This window comes from Maylandia zebra, linkage group LG4, assembly GCF_041146795.1.
Source record: "Maylandia zebra isolate NMK-2024a linkage group LG4, Mzebra_GT3a, whole genome shotgun sequence".
NCBI classification, from domain to species: domain Eukaryota; kingdom Metazoa; phylum Chordata; class Actinopteri; order Cichliformes; family Cichlidae; genus Maylandia; species Maylandia zebra.
In genome coordinates this window covers 15,819,157-15,833,662 of record NC_135170.1, presented here as the reverse complement: position 1 = coordinate 15,833,662, position 14,506 = coordinate 15,819,157, and the positions used below count along the sequence as shown (strand labels likewise).

General features: G+C 38.7%; 1 protein-coding gene across 3 annotated transcripts in view; it reads left to right on the top strand.

The window, feature by feature from the left end:
* The window catches only part of cacna1ha (calcium channel, voltage-dependent, T type, alpha 1H subunit a), a 130,391-nt gene that overhangs the window by 60,833 nt on the left and 55,052 nt on the right, over window positions 1-14,506 (top strand). For all 3 annotated transcript variants that reach the window (XM_024802176.2, XM_024802177.2, XM_076883042.1), the window contains exons 3-5: window positions 9,289-9,400; window positions 10,033-10,166; window positions 11,011-11,108. In XM_024802176.2, the coding sequence (XP_024657944.2) occupies window positions 9,289-9,400; window positions 10,033-10,166; window positions 11,011-11,108 (344 nt within the window). The remainder of the gene's footprint in view (window positions 1-9,288; window positions 9,401-10,032; window positions 10,167-11,010; window positions 11,109-14,506) is intronic.

The following is a 14,506-nucleotide window of genomic DNA, read 5'->3' as shown; positions in this document are numbered from 1 at the left end:
TCCCTCGGAATGCTGTTGAAGATCTCGCAAACCGGGGCTTCTGCTAGGCGTTCCCAGCACACCCTCACTACGCGTTTAGGTGCACCAGGTCTGTCCAGCGTCCTCCCCCGCCACCTGATCCAACTCACCACCAGGTGGTGATCAGTTGACAGCTCAGCCCCTCTCTTTACCCGAGATTCCAGAACATATGGTCTCAGGTCTGGTGATACGATTACAAAATCGATCATCGACCTGCGGCCTTGTGTATTCAAGCCGCAAGAAATATTGATATTTTCTAAAAATACTTGGGGAATACTACAAACAAGAGGGCTCATCTCATGCACCAAAAGTTAAATGAAATAAACTTACAGTAAATTGGTTTAACAACAAAAAAAAATCAAAAACAAAAACAAATGTATCTCCTAATTTTTTTCCCCTTACATTTACAAAAATAAATGAGTGCCTGCCTGATGATTGTGGGGTTATTTTTACATTCTGTCACCAGCTGCAACTTGTGGTGACTAAATAGTTGTTCAGACCTTGAGGGTGTTCCACAACTATTCATGACCACTTTTGATTGGAAGGCGATTGGACAGACCGCCTGGCAGAGGCAACCTTTCTGCAAACAGTTGCAGTCTGATTTGGACCAACTGCAGTCACTCTCAGAGAGATTGTCAAAGGTTTCCAATTGCTGTCTAATCTATAAATGCAGACAGATTGCCAACATGTTGCCATCAGTCTGAATGAGTCTTTGGTTGTATTCTGGTTATAGTCCTATAGAACTTGATGTTTGCTAAGTCCAAATGCACTGTAATAGTTAATGTCAATTTCTACTAAATGTGAATTTCTATCTATGTAGACAACAACAAATATTTTCAATGGTTTATGATAGTTATATTCTGCATTATCAGAAACAGATTGCATATAATTGCCAGCTTCACCCCATTCAATTGCAGACTGATAGCAGACTGGTTGCAAACTTACTCTGTCTTGTGCAACATTTATGGCATAAGAAACAGTGTTGGTATCATTTTGTAACAAAAATTAAGTGCGATACATTTATCTTATTGGATAAAAAAGATAACAGATAATAATTTGCAGTTACTGAATCAGTCAGTATATCGGAAACTGTTACAAATCGCAATAATATCATATTGTGTGTGAAGTATTGTGTTAGTATCATATCGTGGGGTGTCTGGTGTTTCCCATCTCTAATACTTACGTTCTTATTTGTCTAAAACTCCTTTACAAAATGTACACAGCTTTAGTTTGACATTCATTTTGGTTTTTAAGAATATAGTATATGAATTCTGTCTTGCCATTTAGGAAGAGCTTTAATGGCTCAAGTAGACGTACAATCCATTATATGGTGCCCACCAAGTAATGTGGTTATGCTTGAGGGTGGATAATAGAGAGTAGAGACATAAAGGCGGCAGCTGAGGTGGAGAACTGGTGAGAATCAACGATCGGGAAAAAGGAAGAAAGCAATAAAAGTTTTTTCAAGAGGAGGCTGGATTTAGAAAAAAACTCATATAGAGTTAACCTTATTTCCAGCAGTGGGTCAAGGTTAATACTCCTGCACTGTTGTAGGATAAATTTTCAATGACATGAGAAAAACTGAGAAAAATAAAAAGCAAACACAGTTTAAGGCCCCATTGTGTGTTTTATTATTGATTTCACCTGTAAAGCCTTATTAATTAGCACCAATCGTATTCATTGCTTTTCTAATGGTGGACAAGAGACTCTATTTTAAAAACCTGTTGAGATTTCTTTAGGTGTTTTGCTGTCACACCTGGGATTTTTTTTAACATCATTGTTATTAGAGATGCTTTGGTTGCTTTTCTTGATTTTTGGATCTCTACGATGTTTCTTCTAAGGTCCTGCACCTTTATTTGAGAGAAATAAGTTTTGAGATTAATCTTGTGTTTAACCATGGTTTAACGGACAACTTCATTCAACTGTTCGTTAATGCAAATATCTAATCAGCCAAACACATGGGAACAACTCAGTGCATTTACGCTCGTAAAGAATGATGTCCAAATTAAGCAGAAGGGGGAAGAGAAGTGATTTAAGTGACTTTGATCGTGGCATGGTTGCTGGTGGCAGATGGGGTGCTGAGTATTTCAGAAATTGCTGATCGACTGGGATTTTCCCACGGAACCATCTCTAGGGTTTACAGTGAATGTTCAGAAAGAGAGAAAAAGAAAACCAGTAAGCAGTAGTTCTCTGGGTGAAAATGCCTTGTTGGTGTCAGAGGTCAGATTGCCTTGAGCTGATAGGAAGGCAACAGTAACTCAAATAACCAAGATTGGAAAAATGTGGCCTGGTCTGATGAGTCTCAATCAACATTCAGGTGGCAGTGTCCCAGTTTGGCAAAAAAAAAAACAACCCATAAAAGCATTGATCCATCCAGCCTTGTGTCAAACGTCAGGCAGTTGATGGTAGCGTTGGCAAAATGGCATATTTTGGCCTTATTTAAACACCACAGCTTCCCTCAGTGTTGTTGCTGGTCATGTCTATTCCTTTGACCACAGTGTAGCGATCATCTGTTGGCTGCTTCAATAATACACCACGTCACCAAGCTCAAATCATCTCGAACTGGTTTCTCGACCATGACAATGGGTTCATTGTACTCAAAGGCCTCCACAGTCACCAGATCTCAATCCAATACAGCACCTTTGGGATGTGGCAATCATGGAAAGCTGCAGCAATTGTGTAAACTATCATGTCAATATGGGACAGACTCTGTGCAAGTTTCCAGCAGCTTGTTGAATCTGTGCCATGAAGAAAGAAAAAGGAGGTCCAACCCAGTATGAGGAAGATGTGTGGAATAAAGTATTATAATATCGACCTTCACCCAAAGTGGGTGAGTGTGGGTCATTTTCCCCTGTTATAGGTAATAGAAACAGGTGCCATACTACAATAAACTAGTTCTCAGTCGCAGACTTATGATTAAACCCAGTCCTCCATGTACAGTGTGACACGACATAGCCCTAATGTGATTTGCCCAAAGTGCCACAGCGTGAATTGACCTTAACAAGTGAGACCAAGAGCGCTGTGTGCTTGGCCTGGATTGTAACTACTGAACACAGAATTTAACCTTGCCCGTTGCACCATACAGCTTTTACATTTAAGAATGTGTGTGCTTCTCTATGTGTGCGTATCATGTTTTTGTGCGTGTGTGTGTCTTAGAAGAGAAAGTCAAACAAAATTTTAAAACCACCGGTAAGTTTGCTGTTTTCTGTTTACTGCAGTTCACTGTCTATCCCTACTCTGCTTTGCGGCAAGAGCCTGGCTTAGCTTTAAAGGCTTGCACATTAGTCCTTGTGTGTGTCTGTGCCTGCATATGTGTGCGCGTGTGTGTTTGTGGTGGATGGGTTGGGGGGATAAGACAGAAGGGGACTCTGGAGGTGTTGACTGTGGAAATTAAAGAGGAATTAGAGAAAGCAGAGCACAAGGAGGAACAGAGGAGAACATGGGAGAGAGAGCGCGAGAAAGAAGAAGAAGGAGAGAGAGCTTTTCTGAATATTCAAATCTTTCCTTTTAATTCAGCTGCAGATTACTGAATCTTTCATCTGTCAAGGAAGGATCGACCTTACACTGCTTGATTTAGTGTGTGTGTGTTTAAACTGTGCATTGCAACAGACTGACCCAAGGCATTTTCCAGTGTGATTGAAGATGTTTTTTTGGTTTGTAGCGATACCTGCAACAGCATGCTATTAACATTTTTTTTTTATTACTACTCCCCCAAGGGAGCCACTTGTTTAACACTGTTTTACACTGATGTAATTGCTAAATAAGATTCCAGTACATTTGTAGATCGGGTGCACAACACAAAGCTATAACGCCACCGCCTGTGAGTATTCCCCTCTTTTTTAGATACTTTGGACTCCTTCTCATTTAAAAAAAAATCTTCAGAGAATAAGCTGCTGCAGGGTTTGCATTCTTTCAGACTCCCACAGTTGTAATGTTTCCGTTAGCTAGAATATCTAGCAGTTGCATACCATGGGAACAAGAGCTCAATGCGCTGGCAGAAACCATGTTTTCTAGAAATAAAGCAGTGCAGTTTCTCTGTGTTTTTCTATGTGTTAATGCCTCTTATAAATGTAATCAAATCATTGGAAACCAAAATGCTGGTGCAGCTATTAAATGCATTAAAATATTTCTTAATCTTTAATCCTTGCACTACCTGCACTCCTGCATGGATGCTATAGTAGGGAAAACAGTGTTTGGAGACTGAGGACAACCCAAGTGACTCCACATATGGCCAATAATATAGTTGGTGTTTAAAACGACTTTGAAGACAAGGACCAGGTCTGCAGCCACATCATAATGGCAATATAAAATGCCATTAAGACAGTCAGACTGCTTTCACTTTGCAATTTAATGGGGTCAAGTTCGCAATGACATCCAATTTGTTTGTGATAATATGGCAATTGACTGTGATAAATTGGCAAAAGTAGCAAATTTGTTGCCATCTAGATTAGAAATTGACAATAATTATATATCCAGTCAGAATAAGCTGGATAAGTCTTTAACCACATAACCTAGTGCTAACCCTCAAGCACACCTTTGAGCACCTTTGAGGTCTAACTTTTACCAACATTATCCCTGTGATTTTATAAAACTCCACCTGGTTTCACAAGGACAACAGCAAATGTTTTCATTTAATCCAATTTATTTTGTTGTCTTGTGGTTTCTGGTGACAGATCATGAGTAACTTGCTCAGGTTGTTTAGGTTAGAGGTTCTAGAGACAGCTGTAATCTATTATGTGCCAGTTCTGCTAAGCTACATTTGTGCCTGCGCAATCCTACACTCATATGTTCAGTGAGCGTATCCTTATAGTTGTCCTATTTTCAGAACACTAACTTAATAAATGCCTGCTGCAAAAACACTGGCTCCACTCTCCCTGAAAAGGCACAGCATTGGTTTTAAGTAAATACAAACAACATTTTACCATTTATGCTTTAATTGATCTGCACAATTAAGCAGACTCATGTCTTTTAGCTTTCCTCATACTGAGTACTCACCGTCACTAGGGAGAATAAATATGCTGGGCATTTTGGCAGAGCTCACTGCGCATTTGTAAGGTTTAAGCGTAGGTGAGTATTGGTATCTGAGGCTCAGGAAATCCTGGTGGGAACAGCATAATCTTGATGATGTGTTGGAAGAAGCAAAGCATAGTCTATTGAATACACGTAACAGTGCCACAGATGGCTAATTGTAATGTTTTTGCTGGTAGGATATTTTAGCTCCTTGTCCAAAAATGTCACATGTAATTGGCATAAATAATTGAAATTGCCTCTTTGATAATGTACTGCATCTACAGCTTAGTTGTCTAAAGGAAATTCCTCTTAAACTGATAGGATGCAGGAATTGTAATGTAAATCAAAATACACTGCAGTTATTCACCATCTTGCAGGGAATATTTCTAAATCAATGGAAGAAAAACACAAAATAATGAATATGGAGGATGCATTTGAGAAAAATGGATTTTATCTTGGTGAGAAATTAAAAATACAACATGAAAACCACACTTCTGTTGACTTTTTTTTTGCTTGTCTGTGCATGTGACCATGTACACACCTGTTGAAATGTGTAAGATTCATATATGAAAGTGTTTAGGTAAATAGGAAAATGTATGGATAAAGAAACAAGACTCATTTTTTTAAATTACAAGTATACTGATACAGAAGTTAGCTATTTGCTAATATATATGTTTTGAAGTTACAGTATAATGGCCAATAAATGAGAATTTATAAAAGAAAGAAGAGAAAGGAGAAACACCCTTCAGGCATTCTGTGAGGGTTGATGTTGCATAGTTTGACCAACAGGAGGATTCGGCAACTTCCTGGGTTTGGAGCACTACAAACTACAACGGCTAATCTGAGCAGACTTGGGTACAGTTCAGTGACGCAATCATGTCTTGCTATCAAGCCGTGAATTACATATTATCTAAGTAGGGACTTAAAACAGGGTTGCTGCCTCTCTCCCCTTCTGTTCATTCTGTACACAAATGAGTGTCGCAGCAATTTCACAAACAGACACATCCTGAAGTTTGCTGATGACACAGTAATCGACGAGTCAGGCCATGGACAGGTTGTAGATGATTTTGTGAATTGGTGTGATGAGTCCTTCCTCTCACTTAATGTGTCAAAAACTAAAGACATGATTATTGATTTTAGGAAGTCCTCTTATAGCTCATCACCCACTATCATTAAAACTGCTGATATTGGGATCGTTGAGAGTTATAAATATCTAGGTGTGGTACTTGACCATAAACTGTGTTTTGAATCTCATGCTGATGCCACTACTAAAAAAGTTCAACAAAGACTGTTCTTTTTAAGGAAAATGAGATCTTTTAATGTCTCATCTGAGATGTTGTCCTTGTTTTATAGAAGTTTTATCGAATCTGTGATGTCTTTTTGTATCGCTGCCTGGTTTGGTAACCTGACGGTGAAGAATAAGAATCGGTTGGGACTTCTGGTAAAAACTGCTAGCAAAATTTCAGGGCGCTGGCAAGATGGACTTTTGGCCATTTACAATAGAAATGTGCTTAGAAAGGCTCATTCTATTATTAATTGTGTGAACCATCCACTTCATCCACTCTTTTATCCCTACTGCGTCTTGTCTCCTAAATGGCAAATAATTGTCCTTGAATTTTCTATCATTATTATTGTTATTATTGTTTTATAGTATTGTTCTGCTTGTTCTTATCCTCCTGCTGCTAAACTAAATTCCCCTTGTGGGACAATAAAGAAATTGAATTGAATTGAATTGAAACAAAAACTATCCGCAGATTTATTAAATCTTTAAATCACAAAATGTTAGTAGGGGTAACAGTCTTAAGAGTTCTGTATTGGTGGGCTGTCATTTTTGAAGATATTTGGAAAAGGAAAAGATCTTTAACTTACAATATAAAGTGCATTACGCTGTATAAATGACATTTAATTCAATCAAATTGAAATGGTGGCACATTTGTGAAGTGGTGTGTGTACCTTTGTTAGCTTCTCTAAAATGGGTGAAGGTAACCCTAGGATCTATGTTTGCAATTCAATTCTTTTGACCAAAACATGCACATGCTCACAAAATTAGCATATGAGAATGTGAAAAAAACCTAAACAAATTGTGTTCCAGCACAAATTAAATCCAGGATATGTTCCTATCGTGGTAATAGGCTGCAGTTGCATCTCAAACAACCTCAGGACAGAAAAAACTATTTGAGGTCAAACTTGTTTGCTGATACAAACTTCTGTCTTCTGGCCTCCGATCACAGCATTAAGTCCCAAGTGTATCTGTGTTTGTGCATTTGTGTGTGGAAAACACGCATAATGTCATTAGCATATAATATTTGTATCCCTACGTTTGCGTGCGCTTCATAAGACTGTCCGTGAGTAATGTGGAAGACAATAGTCACCATTTGTTTTCCGCTTTAACTCCTTCTCTAATTAGAACAGTACTTCACCTTGGGAATACTTCTGCACTGCAGTTCAGTGCGCACACCAGATCACTGAGTGTACAATGTGCCTGAGAAAATGTGTGGGATGTGTGTTTGGGGTAAAAGCCAACCAAAGTAGAAAAACAGCAGCATCAGGGCCTCTGATTTAGGTTTCCTTCTAATCACGTTCACGTCATTTTTCCTCCTTAATGTATTTTGCATCCCGGTCTTTCTCCCTCTCTCCCTTTTTCTTGCTTAATGTCTCCTCCATTGGGTATAATTTTTTTTCCCCATTTAGATGATGAGACATCTTCTAAAATGAACAACCCCACTGTGATGTAGTGTTCGTATATACATTTAAGACTTTGCTTTTGTTTTTGTAAACCGTTTGATTTATGAAGAAAATCATACTTCCACATGTTGTCAGTGCTCATTGGATGTGCTCACTGCTGTTTGTTCTTACAGTGGTTATTACTTTGTTGTGAATTGATATATATTCCACATGCTTTTTGTGTGATCGGATAAAAATGAAAAACCGAATGAGAGAAATTATTCGATTTTGACAGACGCCTTCAGATTTAACTTTTTTTTTCCTTCCAGAAATGCAGATCCAGTTTTAATTGCCATCTGTGTTGATGCACTCAAAGCACATCAAAGACAGAAACTCCATTTTATGTCTGTTCTTGAATAGCAGTTCAATATGGCATTATGTGTTAATAATTTATGCTACACCACATAGACAAAAATTCAAGGACAAAAAAATCCACAGTCATCAGACCACTTAAAATGTATTGCTTTGTCCTAAATAGATAATCTCACTCGCCACCAAAACAGGATAAAAGAATAGGACCAGCAAAAGGAAAGATTACTCATTAGTGTAAAATCAGGTCAGAGTTGATGTCTGAGACAAAGCAGGACAAAGGTTTTCAAATAGCAAACCTTTAGACTCACAAATAGAGAAATAGATGCTACTATATCACACTCACAAAGGTATATCTGTGTTTTGTGTACCGATGTTACGATACCAGAAATTTAATCATTAGTACCAGTACATGTAGAATTGCATGATGATGATTGCTGAGTAGCCTAATAACCTTACATTACTTACATTATGTTAGCTACATCGGCGGTCCCTACCCTTTTTGCACCACGGACCGGTTCATGTCTGACAATATTTTCACTGAAAGGCCGTTAAGGTGTCGCGGATAAATACAACAAAATAAAACCAGCACCAGTACCAAAATAAGGACGATTTATTCATAACACACAGGAAGACACCCAGGGAAACCAAGTTACTGATAAAAACAATAACAAAAATAATGATAAAAACCATGAAAACCATCAATTTCAAACCCAAGCCTCGGTACCAAACGAGACACGGACCAGTACCAGTCCATGGCCCGGGTGTTGGGGACCGATGAGCTACCTTACATTTATATAACGTTCGCAATTGCAAACTCTTTAGCCTATGGAACATAGCTAATTTTGCAACAGCTGCTGCACAGTTTTTTTCCTTTTCTTAAGTTTGTCTTATTTCTTGAGCATGTAATGATAGACAAGAGCACTATAGATGTATGCTTCCCCCCGACTTAAGGAAAAACTGCCGACTTGGCTCCTACGATTTAGGTCATAAACTAATCAAGAAAGTGTTAAGTTGTGTCATAGATTAAAAGAGCTGCATGGTCATTTTCCCATAGGCTTCTATTCCATTGGACTTTTCATAAAAAAAGATGTTGCCCTGTGATGGCCATTATCAATAATACGGGTTTTAGGCACTTTACAGTAAGTTGCTTTGACTATATACAGTCTGTGTTTTTGCATGCTTTTGAATTCACACAACATATGTTTTGACCTTAACTTGCTCTTGCACGTGGTTTGAGCACGTGTCCATGTTGGTGATCCTGCTCAACTGTGTGACTCTGGGGATGTATCGGCCCTGTGAGGACGTTACCTGCCAGTCAGAGTGGTGTCGCATCTTACAGGTAAGTGCTGCACTCCCACACTGTCAGCTGGGCCTGCTACACAGTATGCAGTAATGTCAGCAGCTGATTGGTTGTTGATTAACTTACTGACATGTTCAAGAGCTTTTTCAACAGAAGCACCATTCACTACAAAGACAAGAACCATATTTTTTACTTTTATTTTAACTAAGCTACTTCAATTAGTGTTTTAAATTATTACACATATGCAACCACAATGCATAAAAACACTCATGAAAAAAGTTAATTATTCATTTTCCTCTTTTCACACCCATTTATTTCTATAAGCTTTCACTGTAGTGCGATGCTGATTCCTGACACACTGAGATCTTCTCATTATATTCGAAGAGAGACATTCTTTTTGCTGTAAAATGTCTAATTAATTGAGACACAACCATAAACATGGTACGCCCGAGTTATTCCCTGCTGGGATAAAACTAACTAACTGATAAAAGCAGTCTTTGTCAGAAAACCTCCTCTAGCATTTCCACTTTTCTTGGTTCAGAACGCGACTGTTTTGATAAGAAGACTTAAAAAGGATCGTTCACTTTGCAAGGATTCCACTTCCTCTTCTTTTTATTGTTGTCAAAGCTTATTTTTGTCTGTGTTCTTGTCACTTTATCCTTTGCGACCAGGTGTTGGATGACTGCATCTTCGCTTTCTTTGCGGTGGAAATGGTTATCAAGATGGTGGCCCTGGGAATTTTTGGCTCCAAGTGTTACTTTGATGACAAGTGGAATCAGCTTGACTTTGTCATTGTCATGGCAGGGTTGGTATCCCACTGTGCCTTTTGCTCATCTCCACTAATTGCTCAATTATCTCTATCACCAGCAGCTTAAATATTAACAGTCTGCTTAGAATAAAAGAAAAAAGAAAAAGCACTTTATTTCTTCCTCCTATACTATATAAATAGGGCTCTTTACACCTCACACATTCAAGTTGTAGGTCATTCGGTGGTTCACCACGCCCAATTTGAAATCCATGGCGACTGATCCCATGACTTTGACACACACTTCCCTTGTGCTTATTTTACATTGAATAACTATTTAAATAAACTTTAGTTTTGCTCCACCTACATATGCATAAGATTTATGTCGCATTAATGAAGGGTAGGAAGAAATAGGGATGCAGAAATAAATACTGAAAGCAATATAATGTTCAACATATGCAATAAAATATATATCTATGTAAGTTTCTGTCAGCTTGTCTGTCAGTTGGAGCAATGTTTCTCTATTATTCGTTAGCCAGTCTGTTATGAGGCACATTCTCCACATAATTGCAGAGAAAAATGTAAACATGTTTAGGACCATCATTATAGCCTTCTGTCTGCTCGTTGTCACACTCATTATGTTTGCATGCTGTATCACAGACTATACAGAAGAAAAAGTGCTTCTGACTTTATGCAATTAAATGGCAAATGCACAGTAATTATGTGGGTCGCTTCAATTACAACCTTTATTAGATTATTGGTGTTTCATTTCATTTTCTTGTTGTTGCTGTTTTGTGTAGACATAAATGTGTGTGTGGTCACCATTTCGTTTTTATAACGTCTATGAAGTAAAACCTTCTCCACCTCTCTCTCTCTCTCTCTCTCTCTGCGACCATGTCTTCAGGATGTTGGAGTATTCCCTGGATGGCCACAATGCCAGTCTGTCAGCTATCCGTACCGTCCGAGTACTCAGGCCACTGCGGGCTATCAACAGAGTACCAAGTATGCCAGTTTCTTAGTTGTGGTTTGGCTCATATTTTCCCATATATGCAGGGTTTTTACAGCATTTCCCCAATGATTAATGTAAAGCTGTATATTTCTATCTGCCTGGTGTTACTCACTTTGAACTAAGGAAGACAGAGCAGTGTTTTGCTGTGTTTATTCTCAGCACTGCGTGGTAAATTGACCGATGATCAAGACTTTGGTTTTCATCTCACTTTGTGCCAGCCAGCGGGATCTTGCACATAGTTTGTCAATTTCCTAAAAGCTCTGTGACAGAAATAACCATGAATCTACAGCTAAAGGGGATCACTACACAATGGTGTCATAACAACTTACAAGGTTATTAACCAGCATACATTAGGCAAGCAGCCAAGGTCTTTTTCCGGACTCAGCTGCCAGTATTGGTAGCCTTTAAATATATATGTATTTATGTAAGGTTGTTTTTTTCTCATTTTCATGTATATTATAGATTTATTGCACATAAAGTGAAATATCCATGTCTCTTGGCTTAATTTAGCACACCCAACCATATGGTGGTGGTTGGTCCACTGTATTTACTCAGTTCCAAATTCAACCCAGCTGTTTACCAGGAGATTTTAAACCGCTTTGTGCTGTCACAAGCTTTATGGAGATGCAGATTTCCTTTTCCAGCAGGACCTAGCACCTGCCCACAGCGCCAAAACTACTACTACCTTTGCTGACAGGTTATTACTGTTTTTGACTGGCCAGCCAACTCACCTGACCTGCACCTCACAGAGAATCTGTGGGTTTTGTCAAGAGGAAGATAAGAAGCACAGATCCAAAACTACAGGCGAGCCAAAGGCTGCTATCAAAGCAGCCTGGGCTTCATTAACGCCTCAGCAGTGCTACAGGCTGATTGCGTCCATCCCATGCCATGCTGATGCAGTCATTTGTGGTAACAGATCCCCACCTACGTCACTTTATAGACATTTCTGCATGTTGAAGAATTGAAGATACTTGAGTTGTGTGTGTTTAAGTTTTCTTTGGGGAATTTAAATGATGATGACCTCACATTCATGAGTGACACTGGGGGCTGCACTGTTGCTAACTCATACACTGTCACATAGCATGGAAGACACAGTGGGTCAACACATTAACATTATCACCAAGCTAACAGTAGTTCTGGGAAAAACTTAAAGCTGTGCACAAGGTGAAATAAAACTTATTATTACTGCAACAAGTGTTCAGTTGCTCCCTAAAGGTGGGTTGGTAGATGGAGGCAGATAGAGAGAGGACAGAGGGAGAGAATGTCAGTGAAGACCCAGCTAGCTTAGAGATAGAAATTCAAGGTCAGTGATCTTGAGTTTTCTTGCCCCAAGACACAAACATACCTGAAAGGCGATGTTCATATGCTCACAGGTACACACAACACTGGGCCTCTTCTGTTTTTCTTTTTTTCTTTCACCATAAATATAGTGTCTGTAAGAACGAGCCACGTAGATAAGGCTAACACAGGTTTTCCTCCTCTGTTCTTCTTTCTCTAATCAGTCTGTCTTTCTGTTTTTCTTTCTGCCTAAGAGGATGGGAAATATTCATTGAACTACAAATGTTAACTGTGTCTTTTGTGCTGTAGCTTAGAAACAGTGAGCACCGCACTCTGATTATTTCATGTTCTCAAGGTTGATACGTGCAGGGGGCTTTTGCAAAATCTCTGCCAACTGCCTTGTGCACTCCCAGTCACATACTTTTACCGTCAAGTGAATGCGTTAGCCCAAGCCTGTTATGGTGCTGGAAACAATTACATTTACCCTGTGTGAAATGATCGCAAATTCTTCAGCCATCTGTCTAGTTTTGACTGCATGACTGGGTTTAGAAAAGCACTAGCCTTCCTCAGTTTCTTACTAGGTCAGTTTCTTGTTATGAGCCAAAAAAAAAAAAAAGGTAAGTGAATGCCCATGAATGAAAAGCACAAGCTGACAGCAATGATAACGAAATCTCCAAGGGCATCTTTAGAAACATGGGTGATTTCTCTGGTGGTTCAAGCCAGTCTCTTGTCATCACAACTTGACAGCGAAAACTGTTGTGGGTGACAGTAGTTCTGGCTTTTAAAAATACAATTTTTGTATTTTTTATATTTTGATTCCAAGGATTCCAAGAAAGCAGACTTCCTTGGTCTTGAGTTATAGTTTCCCCCATAATTTCTGAAGGGAAGTTTAAGTTTTTCTTTTGAAATTGGCTCCTTTATCACTCATTTTCAGTCCAGTTCTTTTACCCAAACCTTTTTTACTGGGATGCGTTTTTTTTTTTTTTTTGTTAAGCCACTAAACACTGACCTATGAAAAATTCAAGTAAAAGTAGTATAAAAAAGACCCTTAACTGAAGGCATGAAACAGTAATGCATTGTAGCATAACTCAGCAAACCTAGCACATAACCAATTTTAAATTGTAGCCGTTTTGTTACTAGAACAAATAATTTGTTGCCATTTTATTTTTATTGCATTTATAAAAAATCCCAAAAGGTAAAACAGATTTGCAGGCATAAACTTATATTTTTGCACCAACAACATGATTCCCAAAGAGCTATTAGCTGAGCTGGAATAACTTAACATGGTGTGCAGTGAGTTCTTAATAAGTTTGACAAGTAGAGGACAAAAGAAGAAGTGGCAGGCTCAAAGAACTTATTTACAGCAAATGATCAGTATCTGAAATTTATGCGCTGAAAGCTGGACACGGATGCATCTGGCCTTTATCTGATCCATCTACTGTTCACTGAGGCCTCATCGGAAATGGTCTAAGTCTCAGGGAAGGGAAACAGGGAGAGAAGGTTGAGTTATGCAAAAGTACACAAGAACTGGACTGAAAATCAGTGGCAGCAGGTCTTATAGAGTAGCTACTTTCAGCTGCTCCCTAATTCACAAGGGGTTGCCACAGGAGGTGGCTCCACACATGTGATTTAGCACATTGTGTTGCCTAATGCCCTTCCTGACACATTCCCAAAGGGGTTTGTTTCTTCTCCCAGGAGGGATAAATGCACATTTGACAACAGTAAACACGAGGCAGCCAACATCCAAAGAAGAGCTTTGGATGTCATTCAAGAAGCCCGGAGAACTATTCCTGAAAACTACATATAGACATTACAAGAAAGTTTGCCTCAGACTGTTGGTAAAAATAAAGGTGGCCATATCAAATATACCAAATACCATTTTAAACCTGTCACTCAGAGAAATTAATTCAGTGACATTAAAATGAAAGGTAGAAGATTACTAAAGTGAGGCAACAGGGATTCAACAAGATGGATAACCTTAGCTGATGAATGACTACAATTAGCAATGTAATGACAGCTTTTATCTAAATGTGACTCATTCATATATGATTTTTTTTATGTATATTTAATAATAAGAAGAGTAAAAGAAAGGATAGTCACATTTTACACATTT